General features: G+C 44.5%; 2 protein-coding genes across 5 annotated transcripts in view; both read right to left on the reverse strand.

Moving 5' to 3' along the window:
* Positions 1 to 13,809, reverse strand: part of LOC148360613 (von Willebrand factor A domain-containing protein 7-like) — a 41,288-nt gene extending 27,479 nt beyond the window's left edge. The window contains exons 1-4 of one of the 4 annotated variants that reach the window (XM_088341485.1): positions 13,714 to 13,798; positions 12,110 to 12,244; positions 9,723 to 9,921; positions 2,152 to 2,359 (exon numbers count right to left, since the gene is read on the reverse strand). In XM_088341485.1, the coding sequence (XP_088197611.1) occupies positions 2,152 to 2,359; positions 9,723 to 9,911 (397 nt within the window). In that variant the 5' untranslated portion in view covers positions 9,912 to 9,921; positions 12,110 to 12,244; positions 13,714 to 13,798. Of the gene's footprint in view, positions 1 to 2,151; positions 2,360 to 9,722; positions 9,924 to 12,109; positions 12,245 to 13,590; positions 13,612 to 13,713 lie in introns of those variants that run through there. The other 3 variants (XM_088341482.1, XM_088341484.1, XM_088341486.1) reach the window with 3 other exon arrangements.
* Positions 13,810 to 19,570: 5,761 nt separating this feature from the next.
* LOC148360614 (von Willebrand factor A domain-containing protein 7-like) overlaps positions 19,571 to 22,339 on the reverse strand; it is a 37,715-nt gene continuing 34,946 nt past the window's right edge. Inside the window, exon 18 of the mRNA XM_088342997.1 lies at positions 19,571 to 20,021. Within this exon, the coding sequence (XP_088199123.1) occupies positions 19,587 to 20,021 (435 nt within the window). The 3' untranslated portion in view covers positions 19,571 to 19,586. The remainder of the gene's footprint in view (positions 20,022 to 22,339) is intronic.

The following is a 22,339-nucleotide window of genomic DNA, read 5'->3' on the forward strand; positions in this document are numbered from 1 at the left end:
CCTGCCTGTTGCATACCATGTTTGGCAACCTTGATATAAATAACAATAAAGACAATTCTAATTCAAGTCTACAAAAAAACCCCACCATCCCAACCAACCAGCAATCTCAACCCAAACCATCCCACAAACCCAAACTAACACAAACCTAACCAACGAACCCAACTCATGCACTACCTGACCCAAACGACATAAACCCCTTGAAAAATCTTTGAAATCACTTTGAAAAAAAAATCTCGGCCTACTCTTAAAACTAATTCATCCGTCATTTGACTGAGAATATTACCTGAAACATCTTAAAAAAAGGGGGCGGGGACTAGTGCATGGTTTGAGGGTATGTTCAAGTCAATATTTGAAGTGTCGGAGATTTTTGAGCAAAGCGTTAACAATAAAGTTCAAATGAATCAATTACAGCAGGCTGATGCGCTAGCAGCTAAGAATACAATTCGGGTCATAAGGTCCGTACAGCTATGATTTAGTATACTTTACCATTCCTCTGTATTTTTCTTAGATTTTATTTTTCCGGTTGTTTTTGTTTACCTGATTGGACGTGTGGGAGATAAACTCCCAAGGGGAGGATATGTTGTGGAATAAAAGTAGAAACATCTGGAAGGTGCGTAACTGACAGGACTTTGGCCGGGTCAGGGCGACTCCAACTATTTGCTTAACTGATAAGAATTTGGACTCCAACTATTTACGTAACTGATGAGAATTTGGCTGGGTCAGGGCAACTCCAACTATTTCTGGGAAATCGCTGACCGAACACAGTATAAATGCCACTGTCGCCCGGACAAGTCGGAGAACACGACTGAATGTTTGGATGAAATAAACAACGTGTCCCCTCTCATTTCAACTCTCTCTGGTCTGTTGTGTATGTTTTGGGGCGGGACTGATAAACGTCTTGTTTCGAAACAACCTGTTGATAAAATACTTCCCAAACAGGGAAACACAATTTAGAAGAACACAGGAATGGTACATGGTCTGCATTTATAAAACGCTTTTCAAGTTACTTAAAAGCACTTTACGATGTGCTTCACACTTACCCATTCACACACACACTCACACGTCAGTGTCTAGAGGAAGCCATGCAATCTACCTACCTGCCTATCGGGGCCAAACAACTTTTTTAATGATATATTTTCATCCGGGCAGCACGGCGGCGCAGTGGTCAGCGCTTGTGCGGCACAGATCATGTCATGGGAACCTGTCGTGGGTTCAAATCCAGCTCCAGACTTCCTGTGCGGAGTTTGTATGTTCTCCCCGTGCTTGCGTGGGTTTCCTCCGGGCACTCCGGTTTCCTCCCACGTTCCAAAAACATGCATTTCAGGTGGATTGGCCGGTCAAATTGTCCCTAGGTGTGAATGAGCGAATGAGTTGTCTGTCCCTGTGTGCCCTGCGATTGGCTGGCAACCAGTTCAGGGTGTCCCCTGCCCACTGCCCGGAGATGGCTGGGATGGGCTCCAGCCGCCCCCAACCCCCCCCCCCCCCTCCCCGCAACCCTAATGAGGATAAGCGGTACGGCTAATGAGATGAGATGAGATATTATCATCCATCCATCCATTCATTATCTGCACCTCTTATCCTCAGTAGGGTCGCGGGGGTGCTGAAGCGCATCCCAACTATCTTCGGGTAGTGGGCAGGGGACACCCTGAACTGGTTGCCAGGGCACACAGAGACAGACAACTCACACCTAAGGACAGGTTTTGGATCGGCCAATGAACCTGACATGCATATTTTTGGAATGTGTGAGGAAACCGGATTGCCTGGAGGAAACCCACGCAAGCACAGGGAGAACATGCAAACTCCACACAGGAGGTTTGATCTCATGACCTCAGAACTGTGCCGCACACGCGCTAACCACTGCGCCGCCGCGCTGCCCTCCTCTAATCCAATGCTTTGAATATGAATTTGCAGTCTCCGCTCCCCTGTGCATCCACCCACTAATTCCACTGTACCAGCTCTAGTTAACTCCACACAGGAAAACTTGTAACCGCTCAGCTGCCATGCCGCCTGATATATTATCAATAACAATGAAAAAATGATGCAACAAAATTCTTTCGTAATTCGTCATTTCCCTGAAAAACGCACGAAATATGAATGAAAATATTCGCAGATCCCCCAAATTTGTAAAATAGAGAACAATTAAAGCTGTACCTCGCTTGATCACGTTTCGTCCACCGTCGAAGCTCTCGTCGTCAAAATGGCGGACCGCACTCAACAGGAATGCGACATCCACTTCGGCGTTGCTCATGTACATATCGATAATGGCACCGGAAAAGTAGATTCTGGACAGAATTGAACCGGATTCTTCCGAGGACAAGCAAGCTTCGTATACTTGGCCGGCCGTGAGACTGTCGTCAATCTGGGGGGACAGGAAGTCATGTTTTAGAGCAGGGGTGTCAAACTCTTTTTAACTCGGGGGCCACACGATACAACAAGCATTCTGTCGGGGGCTGGACTAGTAGATTAAAGAGAAAGAAAAAGAGAGATAAAGAATTAAGAGAAAGAGGGAGGGAAAAGGAGAGAGGGCGGGACAAAGAAAGAAAAAGAGAGAGAGGGAGAGAGCGTGAGAAACAAAAGATAAAAAGTCGTGAGAGAGGGGGGAAAAGAAAGGGAGAGGAAGAAAGAAATCCAAAGAGAAATAGAAAAACAGGAGAGAAAAGAGAAAAGAAAGTGTGAAGGGTATGAAGAGAGAAAGAGAAAAGAGAGAAAAGGTAAAAAGAAAATTAGAGCAAAATTAGTTAAAAAAAACACAAAGAGAGAGAGAGAAAGAGAAAAAGAGAGACACTGAGAGTGAAAGAGACAGAGAGTAGGAGAAAAGGGGTGAGAGAGAGAGAGAGAAAGAGAAGGAGAGAGAGAGAGGGAGAGAGAGAAAGAAAGACGGGAGAGAAATAAAGACGAGAGAGAGAGAGTGAGAGAGAGAAAGACAAAGATGAGAGAGAGCGCAAGACAGAAAGAGAGAGAGAGAGAGACAAAGATGAGAGAGAGAGAGAGTGAGACAAAAACAAGAGAGAGAGACAGACAGAGACAGAGAGTAGGAGAAAAGGGGTAGAAGAGAGAGAGAGAGAGAGAGAGAGAGAGAGAGAGAGAAAGATGAGAGAGGGACAGAGAGAGAGAGACAAAAAGAAGAGAGAGAGACAGAGAGTAGGAGAAAATGGGTAGAAGAGAGAGAGAGAGAGAGAGAGAGTGAGAGAGAGAGAGAGAGAGAGAGAGAGAAATACAAGTACAGCGTCTTTGTTCGAGGCACCTGGCTTTGGCAACATCAAGTTGACTTATTTTAACCTGCAGCTTGTTTTTTCTTGCGCTTCTCTGAGTGTTGTCTCGCCGGCCGGATTCAATCCCTGAGCGGGCCTGATCTGGCCCGCGGGCCCCCTCTTTGATACCTGTGTTTTAGAGCGTAGGATTTCCCCAATTTTCTTAATTTAAAGCCTTACTGTGGAATATTTGACCACTAGATGGCACTGTGTTGTCTGGTGCAAGCAAGGACGAGTGCCACAGAGCACAGTGTGGCTACAACCTAAGTGAGGGTGTAAGAAATACAAATTTCTCAACCTATTTGATTTTTCTTTGTAATGAAAATTAACATCGATACGATAGTATTCAAATCAATGTTTTATAAACAGGATGAAAGTGTTTTGTACCACTAGGAGGCACTACATATTACACACTGTCCCTTTAAGGGTTTGTGTCAGGCACAGTAGTCTTCCATGACACGGCGATCCCACCGTATGTTTTAACTTCATAGTGTGTAATTTCATGAACCGGACCAGGATCAGGACCCAAACGCGTGACGTTTCTCACACAAGCCTTTTATTTTACAGGAAATGGGGAGTCATGCACGTTAGGCAGCGGTCTGGCGTGAAATGATAGGAAGCCAGAGGCCGACGAGATTGATATCAATTTCCCGAGTAGATATCGGACAGATGGAGTCGATACCGGACGGGACGGACAGACAGGATTGATAATGAAACTGGATATCGAAAATAAACAGGACAAACTAGACGGGAATGAAAACTGGAGAGAATAACAAACAAAACAGAAATAGACAGGAACGAAACTGGAAACCGATATTAAACAAGACAACGATAAACGGGAACAATACCGAACAGGGAATACCAACAGGACCAAGTCAAAACCCACATCTTGCAGGGCGGAGGTTCGTTGACGGACTGACCAACGATGAGTGAGAGCACTGAGCTTAAATAGACGGAACGCCGATCTGTCAATGAGCCGCAGCTGGCGCCACACCGGTGGGGCCAATTGGGCGCCGTGGCAACCGTGACAGTGTAATACGATGTTTTTTCAGACCCTCTTTTTGGAATTTTCCATACTATACGACAGGGGCCATGGGCCTTTTTGACCCAAAGAGCCATTACAGCAAAAATTTTTGGATTTTTTTGAGAGAGAGCCTCACCATATATTCAACAAAACTGCTAAACCTGGTCTACAGACAAAAGCTAATTCCTCAGCACATTTTATTTCAATGTGTAACAGTTGTGTCCCATATCAATATAAATCTACTACCTAAAATTTGTCTCCCTCCTTCAATTACTTTAGACTGTTGAGGCGCATTTTTGTCCCAAACAATGGTTTCAAAACGAAGTGCGAGCAAAGTTTGTTTATAAAAATGTCACAAAATTCTGCAAACGAGGATACCAACGTGTGTACCTTCAGTGCAGCTTGCGTGCGTCCTGTCCTGTGTACAGCTCCGCCCATTCCTCTCACCCAATCAAATTGTACTGTTGAGTCCGTCAACTTTTTTGAATATCTGTGGTAAATATCTGCTCTGAAACTGTTTGTGCACCGCGTAGCGCTCAATGCAACCAATTGTCCATACAAGGTATCGAGCGGAGAACGGTATTTCCAGTTATTCCCTCGTTATGTTACCAATTCTTGTCTATATCTACACCTGTAACCTAAAGACTAGAGCATTTATTCATTCATTCATTCATTAGCTGCACTGCTTATCCTCAGTAGGGCCGCGGGGGTGCTGGAGCCCATCCCTGAACTGGTTACCTGTCAATCGCAGGGAGCACAGAGACAACTCACACCTAGGGACAATTTGGACCTGCTAATTAACCTGACATGCATGTTTTTGGGATGTGGGAGAAAACCCACGCAAGCATGGGGAGAACATGCAAACTCCACACAGGAAGGCTCTTATGACCTCAGAACTGTGCCGCACATGCGCTAACCACTGCGTTGCGTGCTACCCTGTATACTTAATTTTTTTTATATACTTAAAATTAAAACAAATAATAGAATTTAGCGATATACATATTACTTTTTAAATCATGCTTTAGTTAGATTTTCAAAATAAAACAAAATAACATTTTGTAAAATAAGAAAAATAATCCATAGAATTTGCCAAATTGGCCATATATGTTTGACCTATTCATCTTTGAAAAATAATAAAAAGAAATTCATTGGTAAGTGTGTGATTTTGTGATTTCGATAGGCCATCGTGATTTTCTAGGAAATTCAAAAACTAAAACCAATGTAAAGGAAGGGTTTTATATTGATGTGTTCTTACTGGTATAAAATCATTACCATGATCAGTTCCATATATTTTACTTGCATTTTTTTACTAATCAGCTTTTAAATTATTGTCACGGTTGCCATGGCGCCCGATTGGACCCGCCCGTGTGGCGCCAGCTGCAGCTTGTTGACAGATTGTCTTTCCGTCTATTTAAGCTCAGTGCTCTGACTCTTCATTTGTCAGCCCGTCAAACCTCTTCCAAGCAAGACGTGGGTTCTGACTCTGTCCTGTTTCCTGCTGGTATTTCCTGTCCGGTATTGTTCCTGTTTTTGTCTTGTTTATTATCGGTTTCCAGTTTCGTTCCTGTCTATTTTTGTCCTGTTTATTATTCTCTCCAGTTTTCGTTCCCGTCTAGTTTGTCCTGTTTAATTTCGATATCCTGTTTTATTATCAATCCTGTCTGTCCCGTCCTGTCTGGTATCGACCCCATCCGTCCGATATCAACTCGGGCAATTGGAATCGATCTCGTCAGTCTCTGGCTTCCTGTCTTTCTATGCCAAACTGCTGCCTAACGTGCATGACTCCCCATTTCCCGTAAAATAAAAGGCTTGCGTGAGAAATGTCACACGTTTGGGTCCTGATCCTGTTCCAGTTCATGACAATTCTATAAATTATTTAAAATCTAAAAGTTAAAAGCTAAAAGTCTGTTGCGCTTGACTGAGCCTGTTTTAATCCAATTCCTAATTGTCAAATGTGTAACAACATAGTACCGTATTTTCCGCACTATAGGGCGCACCGGGTTATAGGGCGCACCCCCAAAAAATAGTGTTTGGTCCTATTTTTCCATACATAAGGCGCACCGGATTATAAGGCGCTACAATGGGAACGTGGACAAAACAGTCAGATAGTTCAGTCCAACTTATTACCCCCTTAACATTCCGAAAGCTTGCAAAGAAGCAAATACGTGTCTCAGACAGATACGGAAACAGTGTCTGTACGATGTCACTCAAATGCATCGTTCCAAATATCATTTGCAAGGTTAAAGTCTTGGGATTCAAGAAATGCCAACCATTCCTTAGTTTCTATTTTCTTTTTCGCTCGCAACTTTACTGTGCATATGACAATAAAAACTTGGAATTGAGTTTAATTTAAAGAAAGACCCATCACACAGACATCGAGATCACTCTGAAACAAGATACTGGGAAAATATACAGCCGGAGTAGCTCACCGAAGTCGTTGCGTTCAATAATAATGCACAACCATGGTCCTCTTATATCCGTGAGTGTAGTAAATCCAGGAGAGTAAAATATTTACAAATACAGAATAGTAAAAAATGTTTTCTCTATGCCGTAGACAACCAAACTTGCTATTCACATGCATCTTTTTCAGCCAATTGCAGGCTTTGTTTCGCCCCTTTAGCCTATGCGAGCCTGTACATGATAAAAAGGATCCGCCTCCTTTACCTCCGAATAACTTTAGCCAATAGTGATTGATTCAAATGATGATTGACACATTGGCTAGGAAATGAAACGCTGGCATTGTCATGTCTTGCATGGTCGCCATGAAAACCAGCTGGCCCCGCCCCTTGACACCGCCTGACACAGATTGTCTTAATGACGTGTGTGATTCATAAGGGCTGGTTTTAGGTCTGCCGGTCGCGAGATCATTATTCTGTTCTGCATCGTTCTGTTTTGCTCTGTTCTGTTCCGTTTGATTCGAGGAAGATCTGTCATGCCCGTTTGTTCCGAGTTAGTGCCTTAAGCCTGTTTTGTGAGTATTACCTAGTCTGAGTTTCTGATTGCCTGTAAGCCTGTTTTGGTTTTGTTTTTGTCCCTGCGTGTTGGACAACTTTTATTGTCTAAATAAAGGTAACTGCTTATCTGTACATCTGTTGGTTTTGTTTGACTTTTTTGCACTACTGGCAGTTCTTTATAGCTAGCCACCCCTTGCACATCCGTTCTCCAGTGTTATTGTTATTGTATACTTGTTTACCTGACTGCCCATTTTGAACATCTGGTTAGCTGCTCCTCTTGCACTCTTTGCACTACTGTGAAATACTATACATAGCCATAATTATTTAGTATAATATTAGTACTCAATACTCCAACTCAATACAACATTTTATTTATATCTGTACATTCAAGGAAACTGTGCGGGTCAGATGTATCGACATTTCGTTCTGTACTAGAATGACAATAAAGTAGATCTGAATCTAAATCTGAATCTGATCGTTACGAAACTCAGTTCACACTTCTTGCCTCCCGGTCCGGTTCCTTGACAGGCATATGTATCCCAGCATACACCGCGGACGACTTCGCCTTTGGGGGAAAATCGAGTCGGCGGTTGCTTGCCTTAGTTGCAAGACTTTGCCACTTAATATTGATCCATATATAAGGCGCACTGTATTATAAGGCGCATGGTCAGTTTTTGAAAAAAATAAAGGCCTTTAGGTGCGCCTTATAGTGCGGAAAATACGGTAGTCACATTGTAATAACACGATACTACTTTTTGTCACCCCATTAAAAGAAGTTGCTTTCAAAGTAGCGTATTTTCCGCACTATAGGGCGCACCGGGTTATAGGGCGCACCCCCCAAAAATAGTTTTTGGTCCTATATCTTCCATAGATAAGGCGCACCAGATTATAAGGCACTACAATGGGAACGTCGACAAAACAGTCAGATGATTCAGTCCAACTGATTACCCCCTTAACATTCCCAAAGCTTGCAAAGAAGCAAATACGTGTCTCAGACATATACGGAAACAGTGTCCGTACGATGTCACTCAAATGCATCGTTTCAAATATCATTCGGAAGGTTAAAGTCTTGGGATTCAAGAAATGCCAACCATTCCTTAGTTTCTATTTTCTTTTTCGCTCGCAACTTTACTGTGCATATGACAATAAACACTTGGAATTGAGTTGAATTCACTCAACTCATCACAGCAACATCAAGATCGTTCTAAAACAAGATACCGGGAAAATATAAAGCCGCATAGCTCACCTAAGTTCTCACGTTCAATCATGATGCGCAACCATGGTCTTCTTACAACCGTGAGTGTAGTAAATCCAGGAGAGTAAAATGTTTACAAATACAGACTAATGAAACATGTTTCTTTATGGCGTACTTTAGCAAGGTTGCTATTCAGTCATCTTTTTCGGCCAATTGCAGGGTTTGTTTTGGCCCTCTAGCCTATCCGAGGCTCCGAATAACTTCAGCCAATAGCGATCGATTTAACGGATGATTGACACATCTTTTTCGGCCAATTTCAGGGTTTGTTTTGGCCCTCTAGCCTATCCGAGGCTCCGAATAACTTCAGCCAATAGCGATCGATTTAACGGATGATTGACACATCTTTTTCGGCCAATTGCAGGGTTTTTTTTGGCCCTCTAGCCAATCCGAGGCCCCGAATAACTTTAGCCAATAGCGATCAATTCAAATAATGATTGACACATTGGTTAGCCAATGAAACGCCGGTATATAAATCCCAGCATACACGGGGAAAATCGAGTCGGCGGCTGTTGCGTAAGTTGCGAGACCTTGCGAATTTAATATTGAGCCATATATAAGGCGCACTGAATTATAAGGCGCATGGTCAGCTTTTGAAAAAAATTAAGACTTTTAGGTGCGCCTTATAGTGTGGAAAATACGGTAATAAGTCAGAGGGGGCCAATATTTGTGCAATGTCTACTTTTTGAAATGTTTTATTTGTTTTAGAATTGTTTTTATGGAGCCTGAAATATGGCAATAGGTCCCAACCTTCTTGGGGGGCAATACTTTTGCAAGGCACTGTATCACGGAAATTTTTCCCTTGAATTGTATAATTGTACTTCTCATAATAATCCCAGGGCAGCACAGCGGCGCAGTGGTTAGCGCGTGTGCGGCACAGTTCATGTCTTGGGAACCTCCTGCGTGGGTTCAAATCCAGCTCCAGACTTCCTGTGCGGAGTTTGTATGTTCTCCCCGTGCTTGCGAGGGTTTCCTCCGGGCACTCCGGTTTCCTCCCACATTCCAAAGACATGCATTTCAGGTGGATTGGCCGCTCCAAATTGTCCCTAGGTGTGAATGAGCGAGCGAGTTGTCTGTCCCCGTGTGCCCTGTGATTGGCTGGCAACCGGTTCAGGGTGTCCCATGCCCACTGCCCGATGATTGCTGGGATGGGCTCCAGCACTCCCGCGACCCTACTGAGGATAAGCGGTGTAGTAATGAGATGAGATGAGACAATAATCCCAACATTTCTCAATTCTTACAGTCAAACTGAAGTCCCTTCCCTCGGCGGCGGCGACGTCGCGGCAGACCTCGGCGGTTTTTCGCAGCACCGCCCTTTCGGTAATGTCAGCGTGCGAGATGGATTTGTCCGATAACAGAAGAGGTTTGAAGCTTAGACTTGGTCCCGTGAAAATGAAGATTGTGGCCAGGAGTGCCCACTTGGTCCGCATGATGAAGACCCTGAAATCACAAGAGTTTTAGAAACAACGGAAACAACGGGTCAGTCGCCGGGACAGGAGAGCAAAAACGTGGTCGGGGTCGGAAGCGAGTCGTATGCCAGGAAAGGAGAGGAGACGTGGTCGGGGTCAAAAACGGGTCGAATCCCAGGGATAGACGGGAGCAAAAAACAGGTGGGAGTCGGGGTCCAAAAAAGGCTTGCCTAGTGTTAACTGAGGTTCGCAGACGGACTGACAAAACGGGATGGATAGGAGACAGGACCCACCTGTGTTGTGTTTCTCACAAGTTTTATTGGAAGAAAGAGAAAGGGTTGCGCCCACGATCCGGTGATTGCTGGACGCGGGAAGAAGGTCGCTTTGAATACAAAAGTGGATCTTCTGTAGACGCGGTCAGGATCAAAAACGGGTCGAAGCCAAAGGACAGACGGGAGCAAAAAACAGGTGGGAGTCAGGGTCAAAAAAAGTTGCCTAGTGTTAAACTGAGGTTCGCAGACGGATTGACAAAACGGGACGGATAGGAGACAGGACCCACTTGTGTTGCGTTTCTCACAAGTTTTATTGGAAGAAAGAGAGGGGGTTGCGCCCACGATCCGGTGATTGCTGGACGCGGGAAGAAGGTCGCTTTGAATGCAAAAGTGGATCTTCTGTGTGATGGCGGTGTCAGGAACGGAAAAACGGGTCTGCAGCTGGGACAGGAGAGCAAAAACGTGGTCGGGGTCGGAAGCGAGTCATAAGCCAGGAAAGGAGAGAAGACGTGGTCGTGGACAAAAAGAGGTTGAAAGCCGGGACGGGAGAGTAGACGTGGTCAGGATCAAAAACGCGTCGAAGCCGGGGGACAGACGGGAGCAAAAAACAGGTGGGAGTCAGGGTCGAAAAAAGCCTTGCCTAGTGTTAACTGAGGTTCGCAGACGGATTGACAAAACGGGACAGATAGGAGACAGGACCCACTTGCGTTGTGTTTCTCACAAGTTTTATTGGAAGAAAGAGAAAGGGTTGTGCCCACGATCCGGTATTGCTGGACGCGGGAAGAAGGTCGCTTTGAAGGCAAAAGTGGATCTTCTGTGTGATGGCGGTGTCAGGAACGGAAAAACGGGTCTGCAGCTGGGACAGGAGAGCAAAAACGTGGTCGGGGTCGGAAGCGAGTCATAAGCCAGGAAAGGAGAGAAGACGTGGTCGGGGACAAAAAGAGGTTGAAAGCCGGGACGGGAGAGTAGACGTGGTCAGGATCAAAAACGCGTCGAAGCCGGGGGACAGACGGGAGCAAAAAACAGGTGGGAGTCAGGGTCGAAAAAAGCCTTGCCTAGTGTTAACTGAGGTTCGCAGACGGATTGACAAAACGGGACAGATAGGAGACAGGACCCACTTGCGTTGTGTTTCTCACAAGTTTTATTGGAAGAAAGAGAAAGGGTTGTGCCCACGATCCGGTATTGCTGGACGCGGGAAGAAGGTCGCTTTGAAGGCAAAAGTGGATCTTCTGTGTGATGGCGGTGTCAGGAACGGAAAAACGGGTCTGCAGCTGGGACAGGAGAGCAAAAACGTGGTCGGGGTCGGAAGCGAGTCATAAGCCAGGAAAGGAGAGAAGACGTGGTCGGGGACAAAAAGAGGTTGAAAGCCGGGACGGGAGAGTAGACGTGGTCAGGATCAAAAACGCGTCGAAGCCGGGGGACAGACGGGAGCAAAAAACAGGTGGGAGTCAGGGTCGAAAAAAGCCTTGCCTAGTGTTAACTGAGGTTCGCAGACGGATTGACAAAACGGGACAGATAGGAGACAGGACCCACTTGCGTTGTGTTTCTCACAAGTTTTATTGGAAGAAAGAGAAAGGGTTGTGCCCACGATCCGGTATTGCTGGACGCGGGAAGAAGGTCGCTTTGAAAGCAAAAGTGGATCTTCTGTGCGATGGCGGTGTCAGGAACGGAAAAACGGGTCAGTAGCCGGGACAGGAGAGCAAAAACGTGGTCGGGGTCAGAAGCGAGTCGTAAGCCAGGAAAGGAGAGGAGACGTGGTCGGGGTCAAAATGAGGTCGAAAGCCGGGACGGGAGAGTAGACGTGGTCAGGATCAAAAACGGGTCGAAGCCGGGGGACGGACGGGAGCAAAAACAGGTGGGAGTCAGGGTCGAAAAAAGTCTTGCCTAGTGTTAACTGAGGTTCGCAGACGGACTGAAAAAACGGGACAGATAGGAGACAGGACCCACCTGTGTTTCGTTTCTCACAAGTTTTATTTATATTGCTCCCACGATCCGGTGATTGCTGGACATGGGAAGCAGGTCGCTTTGAACGCAAAAGTGGATCTTCTGTGCGATGGCGGTGTAAGGAACGGAAAAACGGGTCTGCAGCCGGGACAGGAGAGCAAAAATGTGGTGGGGGTCGGAAGCGAGTCGTAAGCCAGGAAAGGAGAGAAGGCGTGGTCGGGGACAAAAAGAGGTCGTAAGCCGGGACGGGAGAGTAGACGTGGTCAGGATCAAAAACGCTTCGAAGTCGGGGGACAGACAGGAGCAAAAAACAGGTGGGAGTCAGGGTCGAAAAAAAGGCTTGCCTAGTGTAAACTGAGGTTCGCAGACGGACTGAAAAAAGGCGACAGACAGTAGTGGGTTTAGATAGGGACTGGGAGCCGCTGTCTAACGTTTAATATTTATTTTAGTGTTTACATTTTCAGTGAGTTTGTGTCAAGATCAGAACAGAGACAGGAGATAAAAATTGCCGGAAAAAAGTCCGCCCTAACATATCCCCGGCTAATTTGGTCTGGTCAGATTCCGATGTCAGGTAGGTAGGTAGGTAGGTAGGTAGGTAGGTAGGATGATGTCTAAATAGATGTCTAGATAGATAGATGTCTAGATAGATGTCTAGATAGATAGATGTCTAGATTGATAGATGTCTAGATAGATAGATGCCGAGATAGATAGATAGATGTCTAGATAGATAGATGGATGTCTAGATAGATAGATAGATGTCTAGATAGATGTCTAGATAGATAGATAGATAGATAGATAGATAGATAGATAGATAGATAGATAGATAGATAGATAGATAGATAGATAGATAGATAGATAGATAGATTGATAGATGTCTAGATAGATGTCTAAAAAGTTTGATAGATTGAAAGATGTCTAGATAGATGTCTGGATAGATTGATAGAAGTCTAGATAGATTGATAGATGTCTAGATTGATAGATAGATGTCTAGATTGATAGATAGATAGATGTCTAGATAGATAGATGTCTAGATAGATGTCTAGATAGATAGATGTCTGGATAGATAGATGTCTAGATAGATAGATGTCTAGATGTCTAGATAGATAGATAGATAGATAGATAGATAGATAGATAGATAGATAGATAGATAGATAGATAGATAGATAGATAGATAGATAGATAGATAGATAGATAGATAGATAGATAGATAGATAGATAGATAGATAGATAGATAGATAGATAGATAGATAGATAGATAGATAGATAGATAGATAGATAGATAGATAGATTGATATATGTCTAGATATATAGATTGATTGATAGATGTCTAGATAGATTGATACATGTCTAGATAGATTGATAGATGTCTAGATAGATTGATAGATGTCTAGATAGATAGATAGATGTCTAGATAGATAGATAGATGTCTAGATAGATTGATAGATGGATAAATTGATGGAAAGAGTTTGGAAATGGGATGATACCTGAGTAACAGAACAGTTTTTTCTACAACCAATACGGGTGGTTGAATGGATCCCTTAACCGTTTCCAGGCCAAGATGTATTTCCACGCGGTCTCGATAAATATACAGCAAGCAAAAATCTCACCTGTGTCACACTTGCTAACTGGTCCTGTGGCTTCGGTCGCAGCGGTCCGTCCTCCGTTGCTGGATCGTGTGATATGCGTGTTTCCATTATCTCACCTTGTACTTGAGGTATGTGTGTATGGGCGTGTGCACTCATTTCATTGGGTGCCCTCATTCTTGTACAGAAAGCGAAACTATTGAAAACAAAAGGCTGTCGTACTAATACTAGGAGCAATATAGTAGACGGAAAAACTTAAGCAGGCCCAAAAAAATCATTGGCTCCTCTCTGCCCAGCCTGGAGGACATTTCCGGCTTGCTATACCGCAGAGCCATCGTTACAGAGCTGACAAATACTAAGAATTTTGCACAGTGACAATGTCACGGTTGCCATGGAGCCCGATTGGCCCCGCCCGTGTGGCGCCAGATTCACAGATTGGCTTTCCGTCTTTTTAAGCTCAGTGCGCTTTCTCTTGTTTTGCCAGTACGTCAACGAACCTCTGCCCCGCAAGACGTGGGTTCTGTCACGGTCCTGTTTTCCTGTTGGTATTTCCAGTCCGGTATTGTTCCCGTTTATCTTTGTCCTGTTCAATATCGGTTTCCAGTTTTGTTTCCGTCTATTTTTGTCCTGTTTATTATTCTCTCCAGTTTTTGTTCCCGTCTTGCTTGTCCTGTTTATTTTCGATATCCTGTTTCATTATCTATCCTGTCTGTCTGTCCCGTCTTGTCCGGTATCGAACCCATCTGTCCGATATCAACTCGGACAATTGAAATCGATCTCGTCGGTCTCTGGCTTCCTGTCTTTCCACGCCAGAATGTTGTCTAACATGTCACGGTTGCCATGGCGCCCAATTGGGCCCCGCCAAGTGGTGTCAACTTCTGTCACGGTTGCCGGGGCGCCCAATTGGCCCCGCCCATGGACACCAGCTGAAACTCGTTGACAGATATCTCCCTGTCACTACTTAAACGCTGTCCTGTGAGTCGCCTTTTGTCAGAGCGTCTGTGAACCTCCGTTAACACTAGGCAAGCCTCTTTTTGACCCTGACTCCCACCTGTTTTTGCTCCCTTTTTTGACATGTCAAGCCCTGAGAATCTCCGTTTTTCCTGTGTTTTTGCTCTTGTTTGGCCAAGCCCTGTGAATCTCCGTTTTTCCCTGTCTTTTTGCTCCTGTTTTGCTCTGACCACGATCCGTTTGATTTTGACCACTTCCGCGTTCCGACCAATCCACTCCCCGCGACAAGCGATCTCCGGACCGAGTGTGCGCTCCTTTCTCTTCTCCCCAATAAACTGCGAGTAACGTCACGCGAGTGGGTTCTGCTTCCTACTTCCTGTTCTGGTACCTGACAGAACGTGCAAGACTCCCCATTTCCCGTAAACAAAAAGGCTTGTGTGAGAACGTCACGCGTTTGGGTCCTGATCCTGTTCTGGTTTCTGACAGACAAAGGTAAAAGTAAGAAATGGCATGTTTTAAATACAGTCCAAACGCCTACTGAAACCCCTAAAACAGGGGTGTCAAACATGCGGCCCGGGGGCCAGATCAGGCCCACTACGGGATTGAATCCGGCCCACGAGACATCGCTCAGAGAAGCGCAAAAGAAAAACGAGCTGCAGGTCGAAATATGTCCACTTGAGCCTCGAACAAAGACACTGTACTTGTATGTGTTTCTCTCCCTCTCTCTCTTCCTCCCTTTTCCTCTCTCTCTTTTCCTCCCTTTTCCTGGCTCTCTCGCTCTCCCTTTTCCTCTCTCTCTCTTTTCCTCCCTTTTTCTTTCTCTCTCTCTTTTCCTCCCCTTTTCTCTCTCTCTCTTTCTCTCTTTCCCTCCCTTTTCTCTTTCATTGTCCCACCCACTCTCTTTTTCTCTCTGCTTTGTCTTATTTTTTTCTCTCTTTTTCTTTCTCTCCAATATACTAGTCCGGCCCCCGACAGAATGTTTGTTCTATCGTGTGGCCCCCGAGCTAAAATGAGTTTGACACCCCTGCCCTAAAAAGTACTCGAATACACCGAAACGCAGCCAAACACAGTGAGCTAGTTTCATTTTGAGAACACGTGTTAAGTATTGGTATTTTGTGCATTTTATTGTCTCTCTTGCCGATAAACTGATTGCAGAAGAGTCAGCAATACGGGGTAGGCGACGTTAAAAATAATGAGAACTATAACTGATCTAAATCATCATCATTGTTTAGGGAGCTTGTTTTATTCCTATTTTAAGTATTTATTGTTGTTCGGATCGATGTTTTATTCATATTGTGGGTATTCTGGAATGTGTGGCAACAATGAATAGAGTTACTCCGGATGAGAAAATATTTCAGTAGTGAAATCATTCGGTGTTCGAAAATCGAGTACCCAGGTATCTCTAAATATGGTAAAACTGTTGGCAACGGAGGAAGGCTTATGATTACGGTTCGAGGATATTTCGAATTCCTACCTCGATTATACGAGGCAGTGTCACGGTTGCCATGGCGCCCAGCTGGCCCCGCCCGTGTGGCACCGGCGGCTCGTTGACAGATTGGCTTCCCTGCTATTTAAACCCAGTCCTGTCACTCTCCTTTTGCCCCTCCGGCAACGAACTTCGGACCCGCAAGTGGTGGGTTTCGACTCGGTCCTGTTCCTTTTGGTATGTCCTGTCCGGTATTGTTCCCGTTTATTTTGTCCTGTTTAATTTCGGTTTCCAGGTTCGTTCCCATCTATTTTTGTCCTGTTTGTTATTCTCTCCAGTTTTCGTTCCTGTCTAGTTTATCCTGTTTAATTTCGATATCCTGTTTCAATATCAATCCTCTCTGTCCCGTGCTGTCTGGTATCAACCCCATCCATTCGATATCAACTCGGGCAATTGGTATCAATCTCGTCGGCCTCTGGCTTACTATCATTTCACGCCAGACTGCTGCCTAACGTGCATGACTCCCCATTTCCCATAAAATAAAAGTCTTGAGTGAGTAACATCACGCGTTTGGGTCCTGATCAAGTTCTGGTTCATGACAGGCAGTGCACAAGGACCACACAACACCAAAACACTTATCGGGAGGGTTGGTTTATTGACTAGGATGGTTTCTGATACCGTGGCACGTGAATCGACGGAAAGTTTTGCGTTTAGAGCACAGGTGTCAAACAGACGGCCCAGATTAGGCCCGCCAAGGGACTGAATCCGGCCAGCGAGACAACACTCAGAGAAGCACAAGAGAAAAACAAGCTGCAGGTTGAAATATGCCAACTTGATGTTGCCAAAACCAGGTGCCTCTCATAAAGACACTGTACTTGTATTTATTCCCCCCCCCCCGTCTCTCTCTCTCTCTCTTTCTTTTTGTCCCACTCTGTCTCTGTCTGTTTCACTCTCTGTGTCTCTCTTTTTCTCTTCCTTTGTTGCTCTTTGTCTCCTTCTCTCTCTGTGTTTTTTAACCTCTTTTGCTCTAACTTTCTCTCTCTTGTTTTTGTCTCTCTCTCTCTCTCATCTTTCTTTCTCTCTCTCTCTTTCTCTCCCTCTCTTCCATCCCTTTTCTCCTACTCTCTGTCTCTGTCTGTCTCTCTCTCTTGTTTTTGTCCACTCTTTCTCTCTCTCTCTCTCTCTCTCATCTTTCTCTCTCTCTCTTTCTGTCTTGCTCTCTCTCTCGTCTTTCTTTCTCTCTCGTCTTTGTCTTTCTCTCTTTCCTTCTCGTCTTTATTTCTCTCTCTCTCTCTCTCTCTCCCTCTCGTCTTTCTTTCTTGTCTTTTCTTTCTCTCTTTCTCTCTCTCCCCCTCTCGTCTTTCTTTCTTGTCTTTTCTTTCTCTCTCGTCTTTCTTTCTCTCTCTCTCTCTCCCTCTCTCTCTCTCTCTCTCTCACACCTCCTACTCTCTGTCTCTTTCACTCTTAGTGTCTCTCTTTTTCTCTTTCTCTCTCTCTCTTTGTGTTTTTTTTAACATATTTTGCTCTAATTTTCTTTTTTCCTTTTCTCTCTTTTCTCTTTCTATCTTCATACCCTTTGCACTTTCTTTTCTCTTTTCTCTCCTTCTGTCTTTCTATTTCTCTTTGGATTTATTTCTTCCTCTCCCTTTCTTCTCCCCCTCTCTCACGACTTTTTATCTTTTGTTTCTCACGCTCTCTCCCTCTCTCTCTTTTTCTTTCTTTGTCCCGCCCTATCTCATTTTCCCTCCTTCTTTCTCTTATTTCTTTATCTCTCTTTTTCTTTCTCTTTAATCTACTAGTCCGGCCCCCGGCAGAATGTTTGTTCTATCGTGTGGCCCCCGAGTTAAAATGAGATGTGATGTTTATACCGGCGTTTCATTTTGGTCGCGCCGTAAAAATATTGTCAGACATTAAACTTGTTCGTGCTCTAGATAAGGTTGGGGACCCCTGATATACCGTATTTTCCGCACTATAAGGGACTCCTAAAAGCCTTTGTTTTTTTCAAAAGCTGACCATGCGCCTTATAATACAGTGCGCCTTATATATGGATCAATATTAAGTCGCAAAGTCTTGCAACTAAGGTAAGCAGCCGGCGACTCGATTTTCCCCCGAAGGCGAAGTCGTCCGCAGTGTATGCTGGGATTTATATCCCGGCGTTTCATTTCCTAACCAATGTGTCAATCATCATTTGAATCAGTCACTATTGGCTAAAGTTATTCGGAGGTAAAGGGGGCGGATCCTTTTTATCATTTATAGGCTCGCATAGGCTATAGGGGCAAAACAAAGCCTGCAATTGGCCGAAAAAGATGAATGTGAATCACACGTTGGGTTGCACTACGGCATAGAGAAAACATTTTTTACTAGTCTGTATTTGTAAATATTTGACTCTCCTGGATTTACTACACTCACGGTTGTAAGAAGACCATGGTTACGTATCATTATTGAACGTGATGGCTGCAAGAGAACTTAGGTGAGCTATGCGGATTTATATTTTCCCGGTATCTTGTTTTAGAACGATCTTGATGTTTCTGTGATGAGTCTATTTTTAAACTAAATTCAATTCAAAGTGTTTATTGTCATAAGCACAGTAAAGAACCCCGTTTCCCTGCACAATAAAATTCTCACTTTGCTGTCCACACAGTTGCCAGCAAAAAATAAAATGGAAACTAAGAAATGTTTGGCATTTCTTGAATAAAGTTATTAGCTAAAGTTATTCGGAGGTAAAGGAGGCGGATCCTTTTTATCATGTACAGGCTCGCATAGGCTAAAGGGGCGAAACAAAGCCTGCAATTGGCCGAAAAAGATGCATGTGAATAGCAAGTTTGGTTGTCTACGGCATAGAAAAAACATGTTTTACTATTCTGTATTTGTAAATATTTTACTTTCCAGGATTTACTACACTCACGAATATAAGAGGACCATGGTTGCACATTATTATTGAACGCAACGACTTCGGTGAGCTACTCCGGCTATATATTTTCCCAGTATCTTGTTTCAGAGTGATCTCGATGTTTGTGTGATGGGTCTTTTTTTAAATTAAACTCAATTCCAAGTTTTTATTGTCATATGCACAGTAAAGTTGCGAGCGAAAAAGAAAATAGAAACTAAGGAATGGTTGGCATTTCTTGAATCCCAAGACTTTAACCTTCCGAATGATATTCGGAACGATGCATTTGAGTGATTGGTGACATCGTACTGACACTGTTTCCGTACATGTCTGAGACACGTATTTGCTTCTTTGCAAGCTTTGGGAATGTTAAGGGGGTAATCAGTTGGACTGAACTATCTGTTTTGTCCACGTTCCCATTGTAGCGCCTTATAATCCGGTGCGCCTTATGTATGGAAAATATAGGACCAAAAACTGTTTTTTGGGGGTGCGCCCTATAACCCCATGCGCCTTATAGTGCGGAAATTACGGTAATTAATATCATTAAATTTCAAAATTACTCTAAACATCCAAGCATCTTTGATTTCAATCCAAACAGCCAAGCAACAGGATGGATACACAATTCTTCACAATTTATTTCCAAAGTGAGAGCGTGAAAATAGCGGTCCAGACCCATAGTGATGCGCTTATGACTCGCCCTCCGGCAGACACGGTGGTAGCATTCACGGTCTCTGTAGTTCCAGGTGCAACAGTGCTCGACTGTCTTACCTGGCCCACGCAAATTCCGACATTGCCCACATTGTCCACCACCGACAGCTCCACTCTCTCTGCGCAGCAGGAAGCCTGGTAGGACACCACAGTGACGTTTTCGCCACCGGGTCCCACCGTGGTGGTCATGTTAAGGGTGCCGGTTCCCTCTTGGATGGTGATTCTATCAATCCCGGTCCCGTTTACACCGTCGGTCACGTTGGCCACAAATTCCCATTGGGTGGAGTCACAGAGCACCAGGGATGTACAGTTGGCTGTCGTACTGACTTCCTGGCACAGTGGTCTGTTGACATCAGTCACCTGGAAATACAGTCGAGTAGTTATACAGTGAAGCTAAAGCACACATGTGACCTAACTACGTGACGACACCATGACGGACAATAGTGACCCGTAGTAAACAGTGGACAAGTCCAATAAACTGTGGCCAACAACAACAAAAGCAGATATACAGTGGAACCTCGCTAGTTCCCGGTTCCACTTTTGCGGGTTCAGAGCTTCGCGGGTCTAAAAAAATATACCTTACTTTCTCAATAAAAGCATTTATTGACTTGACGCCATTGAGCGTGAGCTTATGTCAACTGAGGACACGGTGTGGACACTCTTATTGTGAAGGGGAGGGGGAGGCCCTGACACAATGCTTAGTCATGGTGAGTTACCGCTTCACTCACCCCCACCTCCTTCAACTCCTCCCACCTCACCCCTTTCTTATGTGGCGCTCGTTTATCATGGAGGAACTCGGTGATGTAAGTATACTTTTCATCTCAAGTTTGACTTTATTATACCAAAAGCGAGCGGTTGTTTATACTACCTAAACACGGCTAATTGTGTGTGGTTTCGTGTATTTGTTGTAAAAGCCGTTCGATGCCGCTAGCTAATGTCACGGTCGCCGTGGCGACCAGTCTGCCGCGCCCCCGAACTCAAGCTGTAGCAGATTAGCTGATTGCTGGTCTGCTACTTAAGGCTGGGTTGTGGGTTTGGCGGGCGCTGGCTCATTACACATTCCCCGGTCTGTTATGCCTTGTCCTGTTTTTGTTTTTCACATTCCCCGGTCTGTTATGCCTTGTCCTGTTTTGGTTTTAAACATTTTCCGTCTGTTATGCCCTGTCCTGTTGAGTTCGTGCCGGAGGAACTCTGTATTGTTCTGTTTTGTCCCGGAGTATTGGGCGACTTTTATTTTGTTAAATAAAACTTATGATCGTCAACGCATATGAGTTCTCCCTTCCTGCCTCCTGCCTCCGTTCTGGTCCGGTCACCCCTTCCACTCCACCACGCCTCGTGACAGCTAAAGTATGTTGTTATTGTCAGAAAGTAGCTCTTTCACTTTCAATAAAATGAACACAGACCATTTTTTAACTGTTGTTTCCCAAAACGCTTCACAAACACTCCTCAAATATCACATTTTCACCGTTTTTCTTTTCAATATGTAACCGGTAGTGTTAACAAGCGAAATAAATGAAATAGCTGCATGTGGTTGAGAGCGGTTAATACAATCATACTGAATGGTTGGTAGTGGTTTCGCCGCAGTCCTATTCCGTGTAAATTGATGATGTAAGACATGGCTACACTTGTGGGTCATGTTTTGGTACATTCAGTTCCAGTGTGAAGAGTTCTGGATAGATCACCCAATAACTCCTTGCCATCATGCCAGCGATCACTTCGGTTTAATGGCGGGGGGGTATACTGTATACCTGGATACATTTTTTTAAGCATTTTTAAAGGGCCGCCGCTACTTCGCGGATTTTCAGTTTTCACTGATGGTCTTTGTCCCCATTAACCGCGATAACCGAGGGATTACTGTACTATTCAACGCCATTGACAATGACTAGTGAAGGATTTTATACATTTTACGATAAATTCAAGTTACATCTATTGAATGCAATGAAGATTTTTCACAGAGAAGGCTTAAGTTCAATGACAGGTCACGCCGTTCCGAATGCAAATGTTTTGTTTAGTTCTGTTGATAACTGGACTCTGACGGAGAAGGAAGGAAAGACGCAGGTGGCCAGGTACTGATTTGATAATCGCTCGGGGTCCAGACATCGAGGAGTCTCTGACCCGCCCATGGGAAGAGCTGACACGCCAGCTTGGGAAAAAGGCGTGGGCTGGAAGAACATCAGAAGATGGGAGAAGATTGAGGTAAAACGAGAGAGACACTAATTCGGCTAATTCGATGGAGTTCACTTAGTTAAATTGCCCGTCTTTTCGCAAAAAGAAACGAGCATGCATTGTTAGGTGGTGTTTGGTTAATGGAGTCGGATAACTAATTCGAACAATTTGGTAAAGGGTACATTTTAATAGTTTATTTCCTAACACTAGTCAAACAAATGTTGTGCAGCTGTCTGATGAGGTGGCTCACCTTGTCGGAAAGCACAAAGAGCGCTATTCAGACAAACTGAGGATAGCATTAGCTGGGCTAGCTACCAACCTATAGAGTCTTCCTCCTGTAATAGCCACACAACAAATCCTCCAGTCTGCCTGAATTCAGATTTGATATTTTTCATACGATCAAATACAAATTACATTTAAATGCAAAAGATATTCACTGGCTGAGCTGTGTGGCAGGTCATTGCGACCTAGTGGAGGATGATGTTTACAGAAAAACAGCAGGAACTGGGACA

The sequence above is a fragment of the Urocampus carinirostris genome, chromosome 8, assembly GCF_059441175.1.
Source record: "Urocampus carinirostris isolate Australia breed hairy pipefish chromosome 8, RoL_Ucar_1.0, whole genome shotgun sequence".
In the NCBI taxonomy this organism is placed as follows: Eukaryota; Metazoa; Chordata; class Actinopteri; order Syngnathiformes; family Syngnathidae; genus Urocampus; species Urocampus carinirostris.